We start from the raw sequence: 26397 nt of genomic DNA, 5'->3' as shown, positions 1-26397 counted from the left end.
TTCCTCTTAACCCTTGATTCCTTCACTGATTAAAAATCTGTCTATCTCAGCCTTGAATATACTTAATGACCCAGCCTTGACCGCCCTCTGTGATAAAGAATTCCACAGATTCACTACTCTTTGAGAGAAAAAAATCTTCATCTCTGCCTAAAATAGGTGAACACTTATTCTGAGATAATGGCCTCTGGTCTTAGATTCTCCCACCAAGGAAAGCAGCCTTTCCATATCTAGCATCAAGTCCCTTAAAAATCTTGCATGTCTTAAAAAGGTTGATTCTCATTTTTCTACATTTCAATGAGTACATGTCCAACCTACTCAACCTCTCCTCATAAGACAGTCCCTCCATACTTGTGATCAGCCAAGTGAACCTTCTTTGGACTGCCTCCAATGTCAATATATCTTTCCTTCGATAAGGAGACCAAAACTGTTCGTAGCTGTGGTCTGACTAGTGCCTTATATAGTCCTAACAGACCCTCCAAATTTAAGTTTTGAATTTTCTTTATAATAAAGGCCAGTTTTCTATTTGCCTTTCCTATTACCTACTAAATTTGGGCACTAGCTTTTTGCAATCCATGGTTGAGGACTCCCAAATCCTTTTGTTCCATAACTTCCTGTAGTCTTTCTCCACATAAATAATATTCAGCCTCTTTTATTCTTCCTGCCAGCATGTGTAGTCTCACATTTCTCCATATTGTATTCTATCTGACATTTTTTTTTGCTCACAACCTGTCAATATCCCTTTGTGTTATCCTTACCACTTGCCTTCCCATCTATTTTCGCCTTTATGACAATCATTATTAATGGGACTAGCATTTTACTCCAGATTCAGTTATTTTACTTCAATCCTTCCACTTGGGGGTGATAGGATTTGAATGCATATTTCTGAAGCGTAAGTCTGACTCTCTGAAACACTAGTCCAGTAACATTACTCCTGGACCATTGGGTCCATGTTAAATTGTGCAGGAGAGTGAACTGTGACAGACCCAAAAGTGGACACATTACTTCAACAAATGATGAGCAAGGGACTAGCAAAGATGGCAATGCAGTCGTATGCAGTTGTACTGAAGAAAATTACTCGATACTTTCATTTTACAGATTCCAAAATGAATCATATGTTTAATCTTTAGGTCCTACAGCAGTATTTCCAATGTAAAATTTCAGTTTAGATTCTGACAACTTAAACTTTGTTTGGAAAATACATATTAACAGAGGTAGTGTCATTTGCTTGTATTCTGAAAACATTCATAAATAGTTATTAACATTAGTGCTGCACTGTGGGTGGTCATGGTCAATTCAGCTGAATGTCGGAAATACACACTAGAGTTGGCAGGGCCACGGAATAGACATCCTAACAAACAACATTTGCCACGTTTTTCAATTAAATCTAGAATTGTTTCCTGTGTGGTCTAAGCAGTATTTTAAAAAATAATTCTGAAGCAAATAACAATGGCTGGTAATTGTTTGTGGGGAAGGGGACGTTCCTGTGCCCTTTCTAGCTGCCACGCATATTCAAAGAATATTTAAGACTTTTGATCCTGCTCTCAGTTTAAAAGAAACTTCAACTCAAGGCGGATCCATGTCAAGAGCACATTGTAAAGGGGAGAAGATAGAGTTTCATAACCTGCAGCTATCAATTAGGAACCTTGGAATAAGGTAGACCTCTCTTACACCTTGCACACATGGTATTTGTTGCTGTCGATCGAAGGCATTATCTGAACTAAATAACCGTGACAAATCAGTTGTGGACTTCAGCAGCAGTTGCTGTCAGTTGGAAAGGTGTAGGAGAACTGTTGACATGTTAAATGTGTGGGATGTCTTTGCAGTTTTAAGAAATAAGGAGAAAAGAGCAATAGGGGCTTCGTGGTAGTTTTAAAAGTTGTTGCATTCCAGCAAGGAGTGAGCATGAAATGTGTGGATGGTTTATATTGATACTGTTCAGGTTGGCTGTGCCTCACTCTTGAGGGAGATGAATGGTTCTAAGGTAACACATCAGGGTATTGTAAACATGCAGAGCTGACAAGCTGAATTGTCATTTGTATTATTCATGTCCGCTCTGGTTCTCAAGATCTGAACTCTCTGAGTGAATATCATGGAACTATTCCACGATCAGGTTCGACCTTGCACTTATTTAGTGCCAAAGTGAAGGCATTTGCAGTCACCGAGGCTCCATTGACAGTACTTTCCAAACCCATGGCTCCCACCAACTACATCAGGGATTGGTGCACTTTTACCCAACGTGACCCCATTTCAAGGTTTGAAAATTGTCATGACCACTTGGTGCAAGCTGAGCATTGGGGAGCATGTGGGGGTGGTGCTGAAAGTGGGTGATGTGTTAAGGAAGAGACTGGGGGAATTAGGGAATGGAGCTATTGGGAGAGGCCATTACAACCTGGAGAGCTCGTGACCCCAAAAATTAAGTTTGTGACCCCATTTGGTTCGTGACCGCCACTTTGGGAAGCCCTGATCTAGAGAGTGACGGCATCAGATATATGGGAACACCACCCCCTCCAAGATCCCCTGTAAACCACTCACCATCCTGACTTGGAAATATATCACCGTTCCTTCACTGCCACTAGGTCAAAATCCTGGAATTCCCTCCCTAAGGTCACTTTGCTCAGAAGAAAAGAACTGGTTGAATATTATTTAAATGGTAATCAATTGGGAAGTGTTGATTTCCAAAAGGACCTTGGTACCCTTGTTGTAACTGAAAGCAAGCAGGCCAGTGCAGCATGCAGCTTGGAAGGCAATGGCAATGTTGACCTTCCACAGCTAGCAGATTTGAGTACAGAGGCAAGGAAGTCTTATTGCAGGGGTCCAGGGCCAGACTTGGATGAAGTGTAACAAAAGCTCACCAGTTTGATTCCTGGGATAGTAGATTTGTGTTATAAAGAAGACATTACTTTGATTGGTCCTCTGTTCACTGGAATTTAGAAGAATGAGGCAACTTCAGTGAAATGTATAAAACAATAATAAGACAGCAGTTTTAAAAGGGAGAGGTACAGACAAAGGAAGCACATGGTGAGGTCAGCGCAGGAGAGAGAGAAAGGAACTAACAGAGCAGTGAATCTGCACAGTTACTGCCTTTGCTGTTTGAATTCATGTATCGCTAGACAACGGAATACATCTGGGAAAATTAATAAACAGTGAAATTCACAACTACTCTTGGAGGAACCTGTTTGGGAGAGGTCACAGCACTGAAACAGAAGTGAATATTTAAGCGTGGCTTTACAATAAGTCTGCAGTAGTGAGTGATTATGTGTTTTTTGAAATACATTTCTTGATTAAACTTAAAATATAAGACAAAGCTATTAATTTAACCTGGAGCAGTATTTTGTAGAGGAAAAAGACAATGCCATTTTCTGGGTCTGTAGATTGTGAAGGAGCAAAAATGGCCTTCATATGCTCTTCTTGTTGGATGTGGGAGTTTAGGGAGAGTTTATGGGTTACTGTGGATTATATTTGCAATAAATGCCGTTGGTTGCGAATCCTATCAGATCGAACGGATCGGCTGGAGAGACAGTTAGAGGCAATGAGGAATTTACAAGAGCAAGGGGATGTGATGGATGGCAGTTATAAGAAGGGGGAAAAATTGCAGATATGTCACGTAGTTGGGTTAACTCCAGGAAAGGTAAGAGAGGTAGGCAGTTAATGCAGGAGTCTTCTGTGGCTATCCCCATTTCAAACAAGTATGTTGTTTTGGAAAATGTAGGGGGTGATGGATTCTCAGGGGAACGTAGCACGAACAGCCAAGTTTCTGGTATTGAGACTGGCTCTAATGCAATGAGGGGAACGTCGTGTTCCAAGAAATCAATTCTGTAGTCCGAGGTACAAACGTTTCTCTGACTAGCAGCGAAAAATCAGAATGGTGTGTTGTTTCCCTGGTGCCAGGATCAAGGATGTCTCAGAGAGGGTGCAGAACGTTCTCAAGGGGGAGAGGGATCAGCAAAAGGTCATTGTCCACATTGGAACCAATGACATATAAAGGGAAAAGGTTGAGACTCTGAAGGGAGATTACAGAGAGTTAGGCAGAAATTTAAAAAGGACGTCCTCAATGGTAATAATATCTGGATTACTCCCAGTGCCATGAGCTAGTGAGGGTAGGAATAGGAGGATAGAGCAGATGAATGCATGGCTGAGGAGCTGGTGTATGGGAGAAGGAATCACATCTTTGGATCATTGGAATCTCTTTTGGGGTAGAAGTGACCTGTACAAGAAGGATGGATTGCACCGAAATTGGAAGGGGACTAATATCTGGCAGGGACATTTGTGAGAGCTGTTCAGGAGGGTTTAAACTAGTAAGGTGGGGGGGTGGGACCCAGTGAGATAGTGAGGAAAGAGATCAATCTGAGACTGGTACAGCTGAGAACAGAAGTGAGTCAAACAGTCAGGGCAGGCAGGGACAAAGCAGAGAACAAGGTAGGATTGATAAATTAAACTGCATTTATTTCAATGCAAAGGGACGAACAGGGAAGGCAGATGAACTCAGGGCATGGTTAGGAACATGGGACTGGGATATCTTAGCAATTACAGAAACATGGCTCAGGGATGGGCAGGACTGGCTGCTTAATGTTCCAGGATACAAATGCTACAGGAAGGATAGAAAGGGAGGCAAGAGAGGAGGGAGAGTGGCGTTTTTGATAAGGGATAGCATTACAGCTGTGCTGAGGGAGGATATTCCCGGAAATACATCCAGGGAAGTTATTTGGGTGGAACTGAGAAATAAGAAAGGGATGATCACCTTATTGGGATTGTATTATAGAACCCCAATAGTCAGAGGGAAATTGAGAAACAAACTTGTGAGGAGATATCAGCTATCTGTAAGAATAATAGGGTAGTTAGGGTAGTTATGGTAGGGGATTTTAACTTTCCAAACATCAACTGGGACTGCCATAGTGTTAAAGGTTTAGATGGAGAGGAATTTGTTAAGTGCGTACAAGACAATTTTCTGAGTCAGTATGTGAATGTACCTACTAGAGAAGGTGCAAAACTTGACTTACTCTTGGGAAATAAAGCAGGGCAGGTGACTGAGGTGTCAGTTGGGGAGCACTTTGGGACCAGCGACCATAATTCTATTAGATTTAAAATAATGATGGAAAAGGATAGACCAGATCTAAAAGTTGAAGTTGAGGCTAATTTTGACCTTATTAGGCGAGAACTTTCAAAAGCTGATTGGGGGCAGATGTTCGCAGGTAAAGGGACGGCTGGAAAATGGGAAGCCTTCAGAAGTGAGATAATGATAGTCCGGAGAAAGTATATTCCTGATAGGGTGAAAGGAAAGGCTGGTAGGTATAGGGAATGCTGGATGTCTAAAGAAGTTGAGGTTTTGGTTAAGAAAAAGAAGGAAGCATATGTCAGGTACAGACAGGATAGATCGAGTGAATCCTTAGAAAAGTATAAAGGCAGTAGGAGTGTACTTAAGAGGGAAATCAGGAGGGCAAAAAGGGGACATGAGATAGCTTTGGCAAACAGAATTAAGAAGAATCCAAAGGGTGTTTACAAATACATTAAGGATAAAAGGGTAACTAGGGAGAGAATAGGCCCCATCAAATATCAGCAAGGCGGCCTTTGTGTGGAGCCGCAGGAGTTGGAGGAGATACTAAATGAGTATTTGCATCAGTATTTACTAGGGAAAAGACATGAAAGAAACAGAATGTAGGGAAGTAGATGGTGACATCTTGAAAATTGTCCATATTACAAAGGAGGAAATGCTGGATGTCTTGAAATGCATAAAGGTGGATAAATCACCAGGACCTGATCAGGTGTGCCCTTGAACTCTGTGGGAAGCTAGAGAAGTGATTGCTGGGCCTCTTGCTGAGATATTTATATCATCGATAGTCACAGGTGAGGTGCCGGAAGACTGGAGGTTGGCTAACGTAGTGCCACTGTTTAAGAAGGGTGGTATGGACATACCAGAAAATTATAGACCAGTGAGCCTGATGTCGGTGGTTGGCAAGTTGTTGGAGGGAATCGTGAGTGACATGTATTTAGAGTCATAGAGATGTACAGCACAGAAACAAACCCTTCAATCCAACCCGTCCATGAGGACCAGATATCCCAACCCAATCTAGTCCCATCTGCCAACATCCAGCCCATATCCCTCCAACCACTTCCTATTCTTATGCTCATCCAAATGCCTTTTAAATGTTACAATTGTACCAGCTTCCACTACTTCCTCTGGCAGCTCATTCCATACATGTACCACCATCTGTGTGAAAAAGTTGCTCCTTAGGTCTTTTTTATATCTTTCCCTTCTCACCCTAAACCTATGCCTGTCATTCTGAACTCCCCTATCCCATTGTAATCTTGTTGTAATCTTTATTTGGAAAGGCAAGGACTGATTAGGAATAGTCAACATGGCTTTGTGCGTGGGAAATCATGTCTCACAAACTTGATTGAGTTTTTTGAGGAAGATGGGACAGAGTGGTAGATGTGATCTATATGGACTTCAGTAAGGCTTTCGACCAGTTTCCCATTGGGAGACTGGTTAGCAAGGTTAGATCTCATGGAATACAGGGAGAACTAGCCATTTGGATACAGAACAGGCTCAAAGGATGAAGACAGAGGGTGCTGGTAGAGGGTTGCTTTTCAGACTGATGGCCTGTGACCAGTGGAGTGCCACAAGGGTCAGTGCTGGGTCCACTACTTTTTGTCATTTATATAAATGATTTGGATATGAGCATAAGAGGCATAGTTAGTAAGTTTGCAGATGACACCAAAATTGGAGATATAGTGGACAGCGAAGAAGGTTATCTCAGATTACAATGGGATCTTGACCAGATGGGCCAATGGGCTGAGAAGTGTCAGATGGAGTTTAATTTAGATAAATGTGAGGTGCTGCATTTTGGGAAAGCAAATCTTAGTCGGACTTATACACTTAATGGTAAGGTCCGAGGTGGTGTTGCTGAACAAAGAGACCTTGAGTGCAGGTTCATAGCTCCTTGAAAGTGGAGTCGCAGGTAGATAGGATAGTGAAGAAGGCGTTTGGTATGATTTCTTTTATTGGTCAGAGTACTGAGTAGAGGAGTTGGGAGGTCATGTTGCGGCTGTACAGGACATAGGTTAGGCCATTGTTGGAATATTGCGTGTAATTCTGGTCTCCTTCCTATCCTATTGTGAAACTTGAAAGGGTTCAGAAAAGATTTACAAGGATGTTGCCAGGGTTGGAGGATTTGAGCTATAGGGAGAGGCTGAACAGGCTGGGGCTGTTTTCCCTGGAGCGCGGAGGCTGAGGGGTGACCTTATAGAGGTTTACAAAATCATGAGAGGCATGGAAAGGATAAATAAACGAAGTCTTTTCCCTGGGGTGGGGGAGTCCAGAACTAGAGGGCATAGGTTTAGGGTGAGAGGGGAAAGATATAAAACAGATCTAAGGGGCAACTTTTTCACGCAGAGGGTGGTACATGTATGAAATGAGTTGCCAGACGAAGTGGTGGAGGCTGGTACAGTTGCAACATTTAAGAGGCATTTGGATGGGTATATGAATAGGAAGGGTTTGGAGGGATATGGGCCGGGGGTGGAACTAGATTGGGTTGGAATATCTGGTCCGCATGGACAGGTTGGACCGATGGGTCTGTTTCCATGCTGTACATCTCTATGATTCTATGATTGGACAGATTGAATCCCAGCCCATGGCCCAAGAACATTAGCTTGGGGTTCTGGATTACTAGGTATGTGACATTACCATTATGCCATGACTTGCTGATTATCACGGAAAACCCAACCATTTGGCTTAAAGTCCCGGTTTCCCGAGAAGAATAGAGACTGACAGAAAGCTTAATTGCATTTTGCTGTGCTCTACACATTGGTCATGTGAGGATACGTGGAGTGGTATGTTATCCTCATGGTATGTTATCCTCAAAGATTACAGAATTTCTCAATGGATTGAAAAGAGACATAGGACTGGTGTAAAAATGCTAAATTGGCATCAAGTTGTACAGCATATTGGATCTATGCACACAATGTTGTTGTGCCAGATGACTTTCCGGAAGCTGCTGATTGCATGGCCAGCTTGACTCAGATGACTTTGATGGGCTTCCTGGTGATGATTCTCCTGGTATGTGACCTAGAGGACTCTGTCCTACTGGAGGTTTCCAGCAAGGGTATAAATGCCATCTGATTGGCCTGAACAGACAATGCCATAGGGTCCCTGGATGGAGAGTGTGCTCCCCAGACAGTGAAGAAATGCTTCCATCGCTCAAGTGGTGAAGCGAATATCCCTGTGTGTTCTTGGGCAGATACTGACTGTTCTGCTGGAACTGGCTGTCCACAGCAGCTGTCACATTCTGAAGCCCTGACAGCAGACAGAACCTGGGCAGACATCCCTGTCCTTTCCTCCAGCCTGCACACAATCTCTGACATCCCCTTGCTTGCCACCTCATCATCTTCAGCTCATTAAAGTCGTCCCAAGCCAGATTGTCATCATCTGAACTGAGCTCAGCAGGGACTTGCTCTCCAGGTATCAAATCATCTGTTCCCTCCCTCTGTAACTATGGGGTCATCTTGGTGCAAGAACTAGCTGGATGAGGATCATTGAACCATTGTTGATCGTCATAAAAATGATCTGGTTCAGTAATGCCCTTTAGGAAAGGAAGTCTGCTATCCTTCCTCAGTCTGTGACTCCAGGCCCACAGCAATGTGATTGACTCTTAAATATTGTCTGCAATGGCCAAGGCAGTCACTCATTTGTATCAAATCACTACAAGGTCTAAACAAAGAAATTTACCGTGGTAGATAACACAGCATTGGACCAAGAATCAGAAATCACAATAGCACACACAATGCTATTGATGCTGCAAAGTCCACCTTACCAACATTTGGGAATTGTGCCACAATTGAGAGAGCTGTCGCACAGATCAATCAAGTACGAGCATCATACTCAATGAACCATGCTTTACAGGCCATGTCCTCGACACTGCCTTCATCATTCCTCAGTATGTCCCATCCCACTGACATTTATTGCTCATCCCTAGTTGCCCCCTTGAGAAGGTGGTGGTCAGATGCTTCCTGAATCACTGCAACTCATGTTTTGTAGATTGACCCACAAAGCCCTGAGCGAGGGAAGTCCAAGATTCTGCCTCAGTGACACTGAAGGAACAGTCAATTACACGAAACAAAACTTGAATAACAACAGCCTTTCTCCTTCGTGAGTTTTGACCTGAAAAAGATTTTTGACTTTATAAATCACGAGGCACGATGGATGATACTACCGAAATGTGGATGCTCTCCTAAATTCATCACCATCAGTCTCCTGCTTCATGATGAGATGTGAATACAGAGGAACCTCGATTATCCAAACATCAAATATCTGAGTTTCGGATTATCCAAAGAAGATCTCAAGGTCCTGTAAAAACGTTACATCAAAGAGGTAAGTGTATTTGATTTACCTGTACTGAAGAACATGGGAAAACGCTGGCAAAAACAAATAAACACAAGCAGCTCAAGCATCAGCGACTGGATATTTTTTAGTTAAGGGTTAGTTACACAGCCCTTTACAAAAACAAGTGTTTATAGGGCATTCCCATCACTTTACGGGGCCGTTCATGAAAAGAATGGGTGAGAAGGTAAACGCATGCGTGAGGCAGTGCATCTGTCTTTCTACTGTGACACTGAGTCCACAGAAACTGACAAATGCTCTTGCGATCGTAGAAGCTGTTTAGGACCTTGTATAATGCTGGGATTTCGTATACAGTATTTATGTGATGGGAAGGGCTTAGTCCTTCTCAGTTTAACCTGTAATTTGCAGAATGCAAAGGTTAGTTTGTTTGAATAGCAGACTCATTAAAATTATAGATTTAAACAAATTCTCCGGTAGATCCGAATGGCTTCCCTTGTTTAAGGTAAAATCGATTATCCGAGTAATCAATTATCTGAACGAAATAGTGCTCACCTATCTTGTTCAGATAATCGAGATTCCTCTGTAGTGATCCTCAACAATGGACCAATGTTAGGTTACAGCAGGAGGCAAGCAAGGCTGTATCATCATCCCAATTCTTCTTCTCATCTTCCTCGCTTCACTCGATGAAAAAGCTCCCTGGTGTAGTGTGAATAAATTATTGAATGGACAGAGTAAACTATATAATCCCCGACAATCTGAATTATAAACTAACAGCAGCCTGACTTACACCTGCAATACACTGATGACACTGCAGTTGTGTTTTATCACAGACATGTCTCAGAGAATCATTAGTGTACAGTATTGAAAGATGGGACTTCAACTCAATATTTTGGAGAGAAAAGTCCTCTGTTAGCAAGCTCCAAATGCTCCAGTCCCTTTGATGAAAATTCATGATGTGAGCTTGGTAAATGTAGAATATTTCACTTACTGTAATTGGAGCGGGGTGCTGGCAAATCCAGAGCCCTAGGTTAATGCTGCAGGAGCGAGGGTTTGAATCCTGCTGTGGCAGATAGGAAAATTTAACTTATTGAAAGGAAAAAAGTCTGGGTTTAAAAAGTTAGCATAATGGCAACCATCTATCCACTGCTGGTTGTGGTTTAAAATGAATTATAGGGATTACTGCCCTACATATGCTTCCAGACCTCCAGCAGCGTGGTTGACTCTATTAATGCCAGTGTCCTATCAATTTATAATTTTGAAAAGAAAACCTTGGAATGTAACTTTCATAGAACCCTGACATTGACAAAGAAAATTGATGTGAGCAGAAATCTGTTGGTTCAGACTTTGGACACTTGAGGAAGTGAGTCAAAACTTAAACACAGCTCATGTTTGACTGTGTGGCTGTGATTCTTGTCTTTCAGTCTGAGCTGGAACATGGCTGTTGTATACGAGGAACCTCAAGGTACTGGAATCAGAGCATCAGTGCTGCTTTTGCAAGAGCCTGGATATACCAACTGGATGGACAGGCACACCAACACCAGTTTCCATGCACAAGCAGTGAGGCTAGGGTCATCTATCATTGGCTTTGTCCGGTTGGTTAGATCGTTCCCATGTCAGACACCAGGTCCCCAAAACAGGTTGTCTTCTCCCAATTCAGTCAGGACAGATGTTTCAACGATCTGCTGAAAGTTGACAAGCAACACAAACTGAAAAGTACGACCAACATCAGTTCCTTGTCCCAGACCCCAAACCAGGGCGAGGTGCAGTCTGTGAGGTGGGCTCCAGCACTTTGAGACCTCACGACACAATGGCGATGAAGATGAGAGCAACAAAAAAGAACAAGTTATGGCTCAAACTTATACCATGTGACAGCAAGGGCCCTGCATGTCATTAAGTTTAAAGTTGATAGATCTCCAGTTGACCTCAACAATTGTCTTCAGACTCAGGGAAGACTATCATCCTCACCAACCACAAACAGCCAATAACCAAGGATATTACAATGACCTGTCTTTGTCTTCCAATAAGAATTTGCTAAGGCAAAGGATTCAGCAGAACATGAAAGAGAAATAAAGGAAGGCTGTGTGAATTGTTTGTAGAGAGTCGTGTTGCAGGAGGTAGCGGCCTTGGTTCTGAGGCAAAAATGCAAATTCAAGTCCCACCCTATAACCTGACGACCAAGGAACTGATGAGATCCCTGATCAGCCATGTCACAGGAAGGAAGTTAGAGCCTTGACCATCACTATCTCACACTACAACATTATTGGAAAAGTGTGCATAGCCCACAACATGTCAGATTTACTGAGTAATCTCTAACACATTGCCAGCATGAATTGTTAACAATGACTTGAAAGCACACTGAAGTATAACCTGCTCAAAAAGATTTGATTTAATTTGGTTGATGATATGTGTTTCCCAGTTTATTGGTTATAGAATTCATGACAGAGTGCAGCAAAGAATTTTCAGATGTTGTACAATCTCTATCTCACTGGCATTTTAGCTTGAGGCAAATTCATTTATTTGTCCCAACAAAATGAACCCTCTTCTCGTCAATATGGAATTTCTATTTGAATGGGTGAGATTTCCTGACAAAGCTGGTGCATGCAGTAGGTTGTTGATAAATGATCTGTCCACTAATATATATCAAATGAAGCTGATGAAAGGAATTTTTATTACCACGGGGCTGTGGTAATTAGGAGGACTGGTGGTCTGGTGAATGTTCACCCATAACCTCTTTAAAAGCATACAACCTGCATGTTTTCTTTTTGTCAATTCACCTAGGCTCCATTTCAAAGACCCAACAAATGAGATAATGCCTCTTTCTATATTCTCTGGGCTTTGAAATCTGCAAGATGCTAAGTTTACCTACAACCTTGATCCACAAAGCCTGACTTACACACTTATACTGTTAATTTTATTAATTATGGAAGGTGAATGGTCCCCAGAAGATCTAATGAGTTGTGCTTTTACTGAGTGAAGCCACAAGTATGAAAAAATCCTGAGTGAATGTAAGAATTGTAGCAAGGAGCTAACAGGGTTATTATAATTGGATTTGAAAATCCTATGCAATGAATGTAGAGAAAATCAACTTGTGTTTTAGCTTTCGAATGTTATCCAGTGACCTTGTGTTTTAGCTTTAGAATGTTATCCAGTGACCTTGTGTTTTAGCTTTCGAATGTTATCCAGTGACCTTTGCTAAGAAGAACTTATGGGCAAAGCTTGCATTGCTTGGTTGTAATGGACACCACAATTAATCAGTGTGTCAGCCTGCTCCATTCATATGAACAGATCCACAACCTAACTCAAACCTTCCCTCACTGTGAGCCCTTTGCAAGGCTTGATAATTGTTGCAACCCACCTCAGTGATTCTGTGAGAAGGGAAAGTAGCAGGAGCTAATGGAGAGCTGTGTGAGTGGGGACCTGTGAAAGCGAGAGGACAATTATTATAACTTGGTCAGACCTCCACAATTACCATTTCTGCCTCAGAACGGACAACCCCAAGACTTGCTCTTGATATCACAGGTCTACCTCCAGCACATAGAGTGCAGCAGTTCAAGAAGACAGCTCACTACCACCTTCTCAAGGGTGACTAAGAATGGACAATAAATTCTGGCTCAGCCAACGACATCCACATCCCCAGGGTGAATGAAATAAAAGATGTGTTTCTATAAAAAATTTCCAGATTCTTTTTTATAATTCCAGTCAAAACTTGCAAGATTTAATTGCAAAGAGTTTACACATATGCAATGCTTTGACCAATCAGCGTTCACTTGCCAACCAACTGACACTCTGCCCTCATACATTATAAACATTACATTGACATTCTTGTGAAGTGTCCTGATGAGTGCAAGGTGAGAAGCTTTGTTAAAGTGTGTCTTTTTTTCAGAAAGGTCCATACTAACAAACAACACTTCAAACTATAGTGCTCACCTAACTAAATCTTTTCTTAAATATTAACTTGTATATTAATAAAGTAAATAAAGTGAGGAGATGCTGGAAATGCTCTGTTTCCCTAGAGTACCTGCATGGGTTAACTAACATCAAAAGATAAGCTCCACCCAGCAGGATGTAAAAGAATGTTCCTGGGAGGAGCAAGCCTGCACCCTGACTAGGTCTGTTTTTTTTTGCCAACACCACGTGAAGGTGTTTCAGTAATATTAATGCAAACTCTCTCTTAAAATAAAAGCAATGGACCGCAGATTCTGGAAATTTGAAACAGAAACAGAAATTACTGGAGAAAGTCAGCAGGGCTGGCAGCTGGAGAGAAAAAAACGAGGTAAAAACAATGACTGCAGATGCTGGAAACCAGATTCTGGATTAGTGGTGCTAGAAGAGCACAGCAGTTCAGGCAGCATCCAAGGAGCTTTGAAATCGATGTTTCGGGCAAAAGCCCTTTATCAGGAATAAAGGCAGTGAGCCTGAAGCGTAGAGAGATAAGCTAGAGGAGGGTGGGGGTGGGGAGAGAGTAGCATAGAGTACAATGGGTGAGTGGGGGAGGAGATGAAGGTGATAGGTCAGGGAGGAGAGGGTGGAGTGGATAGGTGGAAAAGGAGATAGGCAGGTAGGACAGGTCCGGACAAGTCATGGGGACAGTGCTGAGCTGGAGGTTTAGAACTAGGGTGAGGTGGGGGAAGGGGAAATGAGGAAACTGTTGAAGTCCACATTGATGCCCTGGGGTTGAAGTGTTCCGAGGCGGAAGATGAGGCGTTCTTCCTCCAGACGTCTCGTGGTGAGGGAGCGGCGGTGAAGGAGGCCCAGGACCTCCATGTCCTCGGCAGAGTGGGAGGGAGAGTTGAAATGTTGGGCCACGGGGCGGTGTGGTTGATTGGTGCGGGTGTCCCGGAGATGTTCCCTAAAACGCTCTGCTAGGAGGCGCCCAGTCTCCCCAATGTAGAGGAGACCGCATCGGGAGCAACGGATACAATAAATGATATTAGTGGATGTGCAAGTAAAACTTTGATGGATGTGGAAGGCTCCTTTAGGGCCTTGGATAGAGGTGAGGGAGGAGGTGTGGGCGCAGGTTTTACAGTTCCTGCGGTGGCAGGGGAAAGTGCCAGGATTGGAGGGTGGGTTGTTTGGGGGCGTGGACCTGACCAGGTAGTCGCGGAGGGAACGGTCTTTGCGGAAGGCGGAAAGGGGTGGGGAGGGAAATATATTGCTGGTAGTGGGGTCTGTTTGGAGGTGGAAGAAATGTCGGTGGATAATTTGGTTTATGCGAAGGTTGGTTGGGTGGAAGGTGAGCACCAGGGGCGTTCTGTCCTTGTTACGGTTGGAGGGGTGGGGTCTGAGGGCGGAGGTGCGGGATGTAGACGAGATGTGTTGGAGGGCATCTTTAACCACGTGGGAAGGGAAATTGTGAGCTCTAAAGAAGGAGGCCATCTGGTGTGTTCTGTGGTGGAACTGGTCCTCCTGGGAGCAGATATGGCAGAGGCGGAGGAATTGTGAATACGGGATGGCATTTTTGCAAGAGGTAGGGTGGGAAGAGGTGTAATCCAGGTAGCTGTGGGAGTCGGTGGGTTTGTAAAAAATGTCAGTGTCAAGTCAGTCGTCATTAATGGAGATGGAGAAGTCCAGGAAGGTGAGGGAGGTGTCAGAGATGGTCCAGATAAATTTAAGGTCAGGGTGGAAAGTGTTGGTGAAGTTGATGAATTGCTCAACCTCCTTGCGGGAGCACGAGGTGGCGCCAATGCAGTCATCAATGTAGCGGAGGAAGAGGTGGGGAGTGGTGCCAGTGTAATTACGGAAGGTCGGCTGTTCTACGTAGCCAACAAAGAGACAGGCATAGCTGGCTACCCCTTTGGCCTGGAGGAAGTGGGAGGATTCAAAGGAGAAATTGTTAAGGGTGAGGACCAGTTCGGCCAAACAAATGAGAGTGTCGGTGGAAGGGTACTGTTGGGGACAGCTGGAGAGGAAAAGACAGAGGGCTTGGAGGCCCTGGTCATGGCGGATGGAGGTGTAGAGGGATTGGATATCCATGGTGAAGATGAGGTGTTGGGGGCCAGGGAAACGGAATTCTTGGAGGAGGTGGAGGGCGTGGGTGGTGTCTTGAATGTATGTGGGGAGTTCCTGGACTGGGGGGATAGGACAGTGTCGAGGTAGGTAGAGATGAATTCAGTGGGGCAGGAGCATGCTGAGACAATGGGTCGGCCAGGGTGGTCAGGCTTGTGGATCTTGGGAATGAGGTAGAACCGGGCACTGCGGGGTTCCCGGACGATGAGGTTGGAAGCTGTGGGTGGGAGATCTCCTGAGGTGATGAGGTTCTGTATGGTCTGGGAGATGATGGTTTGGTGATGGGGGGTGGGGTCATGGTCGAGGGGGCAGTAGGAAGAGGTGTCCTCGAGTTGGCGTTTGGCTTCAGCGGTGTAGAGGTCAGTGCGCCAGACTACCACTGCGCCCCCTTTATCCGCTGGCTTGATGGGGAGGTTGGGATTGTAGCAGAGGGATTGGAGGGCTGCGCGTTGTGAGGGTGAGAGGTTGGAGTGGGGGAAGGAGGTAGACAGGTTGAGGCGGTTAATGTCCCGGCGGTAGTTGGAAATGAAGAGGTCGAGGGCAGGTAATAGGCCAGCGCAGTGTGTCCAGGTGGATGCAGTGTGTTGGAGGTGGGTGAAGGGGTCCTCGGAAGGTGGGCGGGAGTCCTGATTGTGAAAGTAAGCTCGGAGGCGGAGGCGACGGAAGAATTGTTCGACGTCACGGCGTGTATTAAATTCATTGATGCATGGACGGAGGGGGATGAAGGTGAGTCCTTTGCTGAGGACTGATCGTTCGTCCTCAGTGAGGGGGAGGTCTGAGGGGATGGTGAAAACTCGGCAGGGCCGGGAGCTGGGATCTGTTGCGGGTGTAGAGCTGGGAGTGGTGGCGGAACCTGTAACTGGAGTGAGTGTGATGGTGGGGGGAATGGGGGTGGAGTTATGAGCAGGGGTAGTGTTCCCCTTGGGGTTCTGGGGGGTGGGGATAGTGACAGTGGGGTCTGTGGGGGGCATGTCAGCAGAATGCAGGTGAGTGGCGCTGGTGGGGGCGGAAGTGGTGGTGACCGTGGCAGTAGGGGTGGGGGGAGTCACTGAGCATGTGGTACCAGCGATGATGTGAAGGGCAGAAGTGATGTCAGGTGTGATGCATGAGGAATTGTGAGGGGTGGAAGTGGTTGTGGGAGTGGCCATGATGGGGGTGGAATGACATCATCAATCAGCGTGGGGGTGGTAGCTGCATTAGCTGCATGGCTAATGGTGGAATAGGTTCCGAGGCCAGGGGAATCTTCTGGAATGTTTGAGGAGCGCTGGTTATGGAGGTGGGTGGATAAAAGTTTGTTGCACTTACAGTTTTTGATGTTTGAGATGGAATTGAAATACTGTTTGTTGAGAGTATGAATTCTCCTGAGGATGTAGTACAGAGTAGGTCCTTTGCAATTCTGAGAGACGGTGGCCCTCAGCTGAGGCAGGGCTGACTGGAGAGAGGTTAGGTGCCGGCGCATTACTGCAAGCATGGAGCGGAGGATCTTGAAGGAGAACTGTTGCTAGTGTTTTTGAATCTGTAGTCTGTACTGTTTGTCCTGTTCGGGTCCGAACTCTGCTGGTTTAAAGGTGGTCTGGAGTCCGTGTGGGATAAGTTGGTTACCGAGGCAGGAACTGAGAAAGCGAATGTGGCTGTGGTAGCGAGTTTGTTTCACGACATGGTTGAAGAGCTTCAGGGCAGAGGAAATGACCTGGGAGTTGCAGTGGGAGAGGGACTCCCTGAGATTCTTGTAGAGAGAGGAGGAAAACTTCTTCAAGGCAGGCATCCTTGCAAGAGGATTTTGAAGCTACTTGGATGCTGCCTGAACTGCTGTGCTCTTCCAGCACCACTAATCCAGAAGCTGGAGAGAAAGCAGAGTTAATGTTTCAAGTCTAGTGACCCTTTGTTAGAACTTTAAATTGAGCATGCTATCTCACAAGAGGCCATCAGTTATTCCAGAAATTCAACTGGTTATTCAATAATTTCTAACGAACTTGACGCTATTTAATTACTGTCAAGTCTAATTCCCACCTAAGACCTCATGTTGGATGAGACAGTGCTTGCCTGAAGAAATCTTTAGTTCTACAAAAACTTAGCTATCTAGAAAAAAAAGGAAGTTATAAAAAAAAGGAATGCATCTTTAAATCCTCAGTAACTCAAATGAATCAGCCACCATTTTTCAGAACAGTAGCACCAGCAGCAACATTGAGCTTACCTGCGAAAGCCCAGCATCTAGAAACTGTTAAAAATACTGAAAAATCTTGTGAAGACCAAATCTTTAATTATACTAAATCAGCAAGCAGAAATATCCAAATCATAATCCATACAGTGTTTGATATTGGACACCCTAGGGAAATTAAATCCCCTCAAGTATGGGCGAAACATTTTTAATTTTTAATGACAATCTTAGGCTGAGAAGGTAAAATAAAGCTGACATCGCTCTCTTAAGCAAATAAGTATCTCTATAATTGTTTCAAAAAATAACAGGAAAGGCTACAAGAAAATCTTAGTTAAAAAATGACACTGTTAAGAACATTGGTGAAACAGCAATGTAAGATTTCTAAGTTCCTCAGACCCCTTGGCAACATGGTTGCCCACAAACCTACCAACACACTTAAATAGCGACTAATGAACCTAAAGGATCCATTAGATACCACCAGCAAAACTAACGTCATTTGCAAGATACCATGCAAGAACTGTAAAAAACACTACATCAGACAAAATAGCAGGAAACTTGCCACCAGGATACATGAACACCAATTGTCCATCAAAAGACATGACCCACTATCACTAGTTTCCACACATACAGACAAAGAAGGACACCACTTTGACTGGGACATCGCACACACCCTAGGACAGGCGAAACAAAGAATTCTTAGAGGCATGGCGTTCTAACCAGAACTCCTCAATAAACACATTGACTTAGATCCTATCTACCTTCCCTTGAAAAAACATCAGAAATGACATCACACACCTTAAAAACCAAAACCTGTAAATAGAGAATTGGGACATAACCACCAGTGCTTCAGCAGAGACTCTCACTGATGATGTTACCCAGTATGGTGATGAAATGTCTGACAACAAACCTACCAGCTTAGATTTAGCAATATAATTTGGTTAATGAACATGGCAAAATTTAAAGGTCCTATGAAGAATTTATTCAAAACAATGAATATTTATTGTTTAGGTGAAATTATTACTTATGAATCATTATCAACAGGGTGCCTTTTTAAAATATAAATCAGTGTTAAAGGGTCAAAGAGAAAGGAGAAAGAACAGAAATCCTCCATAGCATCAAAAAGGGGAGAGGAATCATGAAAAAAATGGGGAAAACTTTGGGGAAATGTTGTTCCTCCATTTTGTACAAAACGTTAACTGATAGCTCTCTAATTTAAGCTATTTCAATGCTCTTTAAAAGCTTGAAAAAAGTGCCCATAGCAAGAATAGGGGAATAATTCTGATACTGAAGTTTTCAACTTTAATTCATGGTAATTAAAGGAAAAATTCGGAAAAGAAAAATAAGAATGTAGAAGTTAAAATCTCCACGAAAACTTAAAAGTTCTTAAGAACAATGCTTTATGATCAATTAATCTTCATTAACCAGTAATTCAGAATCATAACATTTGGAAAACTTCATAAAGTGATGGACATTTGAGACAGTGAACAGTAAAATCAATTAGACCTAAGGAAACAAAAGATTGGAATATCCTTGCATCAGCTTTCATGTGGATTATTTGATTTGGAGAAGCAGTCTTAGTTACATAGAATGATGGTGGGGTGGATCTGGAATGCACTGCCTGGGTCAGTAGTTGGGGCAGGGATACTCACAAACTGTGAAAAGTGTCTGGATGAGCACTTGAAATGTTCTTGGCTTTCAAAGGTGTGGGCCAAGTGCTGGAAACTAGGACTAGTGCAGAATTAGAGTAGCTTTTTGTCTGTACAGACATGACAGGCCGAAGGACCTCTTCTGCATTGTATGATTCTACATGCCTTTAATAGCCAATATATCAATACCTGATGATATATTCCACTTATGGAAGATACAAATCAGCATTCTTATGGATAATAGGTGGTTTGTTGGAGCCAGAGAGGACAAGTTAACAGTCATCCAGTCCTGGGGAAAGTGACTGGGAAAGTGACTGAACAAAGAGACCATGGAATGCAGGTTCATAGTTCCTTGAAAGTAGAGTTGAAAGTAGATAAGATAGTGAAGAAGGCATTTGGCATGGAACGTAGTGGTGTTTGACAAGGTTTGTCCTGAGCTGTACTGTGATGTAGGATACTGTGCTTGCGATCTGTCCCCTGGGACACACACTGAGATGAACATCAACTGTGCCTGAGGATCATCGACTCAGTAAAAGAAGCTCCTTGCTCTGCCCAAAACTTGCTGGTCTTCCCGTTGAAGGGGTTAACCCCGACTGAGTGTTGCAGATTGGTTCAGGACTACATGATTATAAATCCTATGTCTTATAACCTTTTCCAATACTTTACCAACAATTGAAGTAAGGCTCTCTGGTCTATAATTACCTGGGTTGTCTCTACTCCCCTTCTTGAACAGAGGAACTACATTTGCTATCCTCCAGTCTTCTGACACTATCCCTGTAGACAATGATAATTTAAAGATCAATGCCAAAGGCTCGGCAATCTCCTTCCTGGCTTCCCAGAGGATCCTGGGATAAATCCCATCTGGCCCAGGGGACTTATCTATTTTCACACTCCTTTCTTTCTGAAGTCAATGATAGTACTTTAGTTTTGCTGACATTGAAGGAGAGATTGTTCTCAATGCACAACGTCACCAAGCCCCCTCTCTCCTTTCTGTATTCTGACTCGTTGTTGTTAGTGTAGTGTCATCACGGTAGTGTCATCAGCGAACTTGCAGGCAGCAATTGTTCAGAACTTGGTTGCACAGTTAAGGGTGTCAGGGAGTATGGTAAGGGGTTTTGAACACATGTAAAGAGGATGTTGCTTTTTATGGAAGAATCTATAACTAGTGTTACTGTTTGAATAGTCAACAATTTAAAGTATTATGAGGCAAATTGAATGCAAGAATAGGGAGTTTATGTTTATATTGTACAGGGCATTGGCAAGGCTGCATCGGGCTACTGGTAAGGATGTTAATGTGTTGGAATCAGTTCATAGAAGGTTTACCAGACTAATCCCTGAAATGAGTGGATTGCCTTCCCAGGAAAGGCTAGGCAAGCTAGACTTCTGTCCTCTCGAGTTTTGAAGAGGCGGAGGTGACTTAATTGAAACACGTCAGATCCTGAGCAGACTTGACCGGGTGGATGTTGAAATGATGTTTCCTCTTAGGGGACAATCCAGAACTAAGGGTCAGAGTTTAAAATAAGTGTTAGCCATTTAAAACAGAAATGAGGGAACTTTTTTTTCTTTCAGAGGATTGTGAGTCTTTGGAATTCTGTCTGTCAAAGGCAGTGAATGCAGAATCTTTAAATATTTTTAAGGTAGAGGAAGATAGATTCTTGTTAAGCAAAGGGGTGAAAGGTTATCAGGGGTAAGTGGAGAGGTACAAAAGTCTTGCCATGAGGGATTAAGTTGCAAACATTGACCTCTTTCTGTCTCCGACATACCCGTGGGAATATTCCCTACCAGCAGAGTGATGTGTGTCCCCCACAGGTCTCCTGCCGTTGTTTTAAATTCTGCCCTGGTGGGGCAGTCCAGTTAAAGGTGGCAAACCATTAGTGAAACTAGTGTGTTTACGAGAATAGTCTGGTGGCTTCACAGTCACCAGAACTGATTCTTGCTTTTTATTCCAGAGGTAGTGGGATCGTTGCCCACATTCTCCACTGTGCTTTGTGGGCGGCACGGTGGCACAGTGGTTAGCACTGCTGCCTCACAGCGCTGGAGACCCGGGTTCAATTCCCGCCTCAGGTGACTGACTGTGTGGAATTTGCACGTTCTCCCCGTGTCTGCGTGGGTTTCCTCCGGGTGCTCCAGTTTCCTCCCACAGTCCAAAGATGTGCAGGTCAGGTGAATTGGCCATGCTAAATTGCCCGTAGTGTTAGGTAAAGGGTTGATGTAGATGTAGGGGTATGGGTGGGTACGCTTCGGCGGGACGGTGTGGACTTGTTGGGCCGAAGGGCCTGTTTCCACACTGTAAGTAATCTAATTTGTTTAAGCTACTTATCATGATCAGACTTGAGTGCAAAATGTCTCTGGATCATTTGTCCAGGTACCTTAAACTTAAACTTAAAATATAAGCCATAACTATTAATTTATCCTGGGGCAGTGTTTTGTAGAGGAATAAGATGATGTTATTTTCTGGGTCTATAAATTGTGAAGGAGCAAAAATGGCCTTTAGTAGACTGATATGCACTTCTTGTCAGATGTGGGAGTTTAAAGAGAGTTTAAGGGTTACTGTGGATTATATCTGCAATAAATGCTGTTGGTTATGAATGTTGTCAGATCGAATGAATCAGTTGGAGACACAGTTAGAAGCGATGAGGAATTTGCAACAGCAACAGTATGTGATGGATGGTAGTTATAGGAAGGGGGGGGATGTCTCAGATACAGTCACATAGATGGGTTAACTCCAGGAAGGGTGAGAGAGGCCGGAACCTAGGACAGGAGTCTTTTGTGGATATACCCATTTCAAACAGGTATGCTGTTTTGGAAAATGTAGAGGGTGATGGATTCTCAGGGGAACATAGCACGAACAGCCAAGTTTCTGGTATTAAGACTGGCTGTAATGCAAGAGGGGTACGGCAACTTCCAAGAGATCAATTGTGTTTCTAGTCCGAGGTACAGACAGACGTTTCTGTGGCCAGCAGCGAAAAATCAGAATGGTGTATTTCTTCCCTGGTGCCAGGATCAAGGATGTCTCAGAGAGGGTGCAGAATGTTCTCAAGGGGGAAAGGGGCCAGCAATGTTGTCCACATTGGAACTAACGACATTGGAAGGGAAAAGGTTGAGATTCTGAAGGGAGATTACAGAGAGTTAGGCAGGAATTTAAAAAGGAGGTCCTTGAAAGTAGTAATATCTCGATTACTCCTGGTGCTGTGAGCTAGTGAGGGCAGGAATAGGAGGATAGAGCAGATGAATGCATGGCTGAGGAGCTGGTGTATGGGAAAAGCATTCACATTTTTGGATCATTGGAATCTATTTTGAGGCAGAAGTGACCTGTACAAGAAGGTCAGATTGCCCCTAAATTGGAAGGGGACTAATATACTGGCAGGGAGATTAGCTCGAACTGCTCTGGAGGATTTAAACTAGTAAGGTTGGGGGTGGGGGCGGGGTGGACCCAGGGAGGTACTGAGGAAAGAAATCAATCTGAGACTGGTACAGTTGAGAACAGAAGTGAGTCAAACAGTCAGGGCAGGCAGGGACAAGGTAGGACTAATAAATTAAACTGCATTTATTTCAATGCAAGGGGCCTAACAGGGAAGGCAGATGAACTCGAGGCATGGTAAGGAACATGGGACTGGGATATCATAGCAATTACAGAAACATGGCTCAGGGATGGGCAGGACTGGCAGCTTAATGTTCCAGGATACAAATGCTCCAGGAAGGATAGAAAAGGAGGCAAGAGAGATGGGGGAGTGGCATTTTTGATAAGGGATAGCATTACAGCTGTGCTGAGGGAGGATATTCCCTGAATACATCCAGAGAAGTTATTTCGGTGGAACTGAGAAATAAAAAAGGGATGATCACCTTATTGGGATTGTATTATAGACCTCCTAATAGTCAGAGGGAAATTGAGAAACAAACTTTTCAGGAGATCTCAGCTATCTGTAAGAATAATAGGGTGGTTATGGGAGAGGATTTTAACTTTCGGAACATAGACTGGGACTGCCATCGTGTTAAGGGTTTAGCTGGAGAGGAATTTGTTAAGTCTGTACGAGAAAATTTTCAGATTCAATATGTGGATGTACCTACTAGAGAAGGTGCAAAACTTGTCCTACTCTTGGGAAATAAGGCAGGGCAGGTGACTGAGGTGTCAGTGGGGGAGCTCTTTGGGACCAGCGACCATAATGATGGAAAAGGATAGACCAGATCTAAAAGTTGAAGTTCTAAATTGGAGAAAGGCCAATTTTGACAGTATTAGGCATGACCTTTCAAAAGCTGATTGGGGCCAAATGTTCACAGGTAAAGGGACAGCTGGAAAATGGGAAGCCTTCAGAAATGAGATAACAAGAATCCAGAGAAAGTATATTCCTGTTAGGCTGAAAGGAAAGGCTGGTAGGTATAGGGAATGCTGGATGACTAAAGAAATTGAGGGTTTGGTTAAGAAAAAGAAGGAAACATATGTCAGGTATAGACAGGATAGATTGAGTGAATCCTGAGAAGAGTATAAAGGAAGGAGGAGTATAATCAAGAGGGAAATCAGGAGGGCAAAAACGGGACATGAAATACCTTTGGCAAATAGAATTAAGGAGAATCCAAAGGGATTTTGCAAATACATTAAGGACAAAAGGATAACTAGGGAGAGAAAAGGGCCCCTCAAAGATCAGCAAGGCGGCCTTTGTGTGGAGCCACAGAAAATGGGGGAGATACTAAATGAGTATTTTGCATCAGTATTTACTGTGGAAAAGGATATCAAAGTAGCAAAGTGGAAAAGTAGCAAAATAGATGGTGACATTTTGCAAAATGTCCATATTACAGAGGAGGAAGTGCTGGATGTCTTGAAATGCATAAAGGTGGATAAATCCCCAGGACCTGATCAGGTATACCCTAGAACTCTGTGGGAAGCTAGAGAAGTGATTGCTGGGCCTCTTGCTGAGATATTTGTATCATCGATAGTCACAGGTGAGGTGCTGGAAGACTGGAGGTTGGCTAACGTGGTGCCACTGTTTAAGAAGGGTAGTAAGGACAAGCCAGGGAACTATAGACTGGTGAGCCTGACCTCGGTGGTGTGCAAGTTGTTGGAAGAAATCCTGAGGGACAGGATGTACATGTATTTGGAAAGGCAAGGACTGATTAGGGATAGTCAACATGGCTTTGTGCATGGGAAATCATGTCTCACAAACTTGATTGAGTTTTTTGAGGAAGTAACAAAGTGGATTGATAAGGGCAGAGTGGTAGATGTGATCTATATGGACTTCAGTAAGGCATTCGACAAGGTTTCCCAGGGGAGACTGGTTAGCAAGGTTAGATCTCACAGAATGCAGGGAGAACTAGCCATTTGGATACAGAACTGGCTCAAAGGTAGAAGACAGAGAGTGGTGGAGGAGGGTTGTTTTTCAGACTGGAGGCCTGTGACTAGTGGAGTACCACAAGGATCGGTGCTGGGTCCTCTTCTTTTTGTCAGTTACATAAATGATTTGGATGCGAGCATAAGGGGTACAGTTAGTAAGTTTGCAAATGACATCAAAGTTGGAGGTGTAGTGGACAGCAAAGAAGGTTACCTCAGATTACAACAGGATCTTGATCCGATGGCCCAATGTTCTGAGAAGTGGCAGATGGAGTTTACTTCAGATAAGGTGCTGCGTTTTGGGAATGCAAATCTTAGCAGGACTTATACACTTAATGGTAAGGTCCTAGAGAGTATTGTTGAACAAAGAGACCTTGAAGTGCAGGTTCATAGCTCCTTGAAAGTGGAGTCACAGATAGATAGGATAGTGAAGAAGGCACTTGGAATGCTTTCTTTTATTAGTCAGAGTACTGAGTACAGGAATTGGGAGGTCATGTTACGGCTGTACAGGACATTCGTTAGGCCACTGTTGGAATGTTGCATGCAATTCTGGTCTCCTTCCTATTGGAAAGATGTTGTGAAACTTGAAAGGGTTCAGAAAAGATTTACAAAGATGTTGCCAGGGTTGGAGGATCTGAGCTATAGGGAGAGGCTGGGGCTGTTTTCCCTGGAGCGTCGGAGGCTGAGGGGTGACCTTATAGAGGTTTACAAAGTTATGAAGAGCATGGATAGGATAAATAGACAAAGCCTTTTCCCTGGGGTTTGGGGATCCAGAACTAATGGGCATAGGTTTATGGTGAGAGGGGAAGGATATAAAAGAGACCGAAGGGGCAACTTTTTCACGCAGAGGGTGGTATGTGTATGGAATGCGCTGCCAGAGGAAGTGGTGGAGTCTGGTACAAGTGCAACATTTAAAAGGCCTTTGGATGGGTATATGAATAAGAAGTGTTTGGAGGGATATGGGCCCGATGCTGGCAGATGGGACGAGATTGGGTTGGGGTATCTGGTCGGTATGGACGGGTTGGACCAAAGTGTCTGTTTCCATGCTGTACAGCTCTATGACTCTATGATTTTATGACCTGCATTATGAGCCTAATTACTTATTATTTTAGTGAAGATAAATTCCCAAAGCCTCCTCCTTTGTGAGAATGTTAAGTCCAATGGCATAACCACTGGAGACTCTCCCTCTCTTCAGATCCCATGCCTTCTAGAATCATTGTGGAAGATGAACTTCTCTTGGATTGTTCCATAGATATGCTTAACCTTTTCCATTGCCTTCTGCAGTTTGGCTAACCAGGAAGCTCTCCAGTTCTTATTGTCTGCCATGAAGGGTATCAGGATTAACAGGCTGACAACTAGCCTTGTTGAATCCATTACGAATACATACCACATAGCCATCAAGTCCTGTAGTGGGACTTGAATCCTGAGCTTGTCCTCCAAAATTGTGAAACTACCATCTCCTTTGTTAGATTGGCCGGGTGGATCTCGATGAGTATGAGATCCCTAATTGGAAATCTAATCCAGGGCCAATCAGGGACCCCTGGCTGACAGATATAAACAGGAGTCTCAGGGACTCTCCTCACTCTGGAGACAGGCTCTCAGCTGGTTGGTCAGAGTCCATATACTGTGCACTGCAAATAAAAGTTGACTTGGTGACATGATACCAATGTCTGAAATAACTGAAGACATGCCTGACGAAGGGACAACTCCATAATTTATTGTGCATTTTTTTTTATCATTGCTTACACGTAGATCCTGTTCCGTTTAACCAGCTGTCTGAAAATAAAACAAACATGAAAAGCCTCTTTCTGCTCTGTGTGTGGTCATAACAGATTGGTGTGTTATTCACATGTGGGATGTGGGAGTCTCTGGCTGGATCAGCATTTATTGCCTGTCCCTAGCTGCCCTGGAGAAGGTGTCATTTCACCCT

The 26397-nt window shown here is 43.8% G+C and overlaps 1 protein-coding gene across 4 annotated transcripts in view; it reads left to right on the top strand.

Moving 5' to 3' along the window:
• lto1 (LTO1 maturation factor of ABCE1) overlaps positions 1 to 26397 on the top strand; it is a 142483-nt gene that overhangs the window by 73169 nt on the left and 42917 nt on the right. Inside the window, exon 5 of one of the 4 annotated variants that reach the window (XM_072592809.1) lies at positions 10756 to 11705. The exons of the other annotated variants lie outside the window; for them this stretch is intronic. Within the exon in view, the coding sequence (XP_072448910.1) occupies positions 10756 to 10935 (180 nt within the window). The 3' untranslated portion in view covers positions 10936 to 11705. Of the gene's footprint in view, positions 1 to 10755; positions 11706 to 26397 lie in introns of those variants that run through there. 4 annotated transcript variants of the gene reach the window in all.

The sequence above is a fragment of the Chiloscyllium punctatum genome, chromosome 22 (assembly GCF_047496795.1).
Source record: "Chiloscyllium punctatum isolate Juve2018m chromosome 22, sChiPun1.3, whole genome shotgun sequence".
Lineage (NCBI taxonomy): Eukaryota > Metazoa > Chordata > Chondrichthyes > Orectolobiformes > Hemiscylliidae > Chiloscyllium > Chiloscyllium punctatum.
This window is presented reverse-complemented; position numbering and strand designations above follow the sequence as displayed.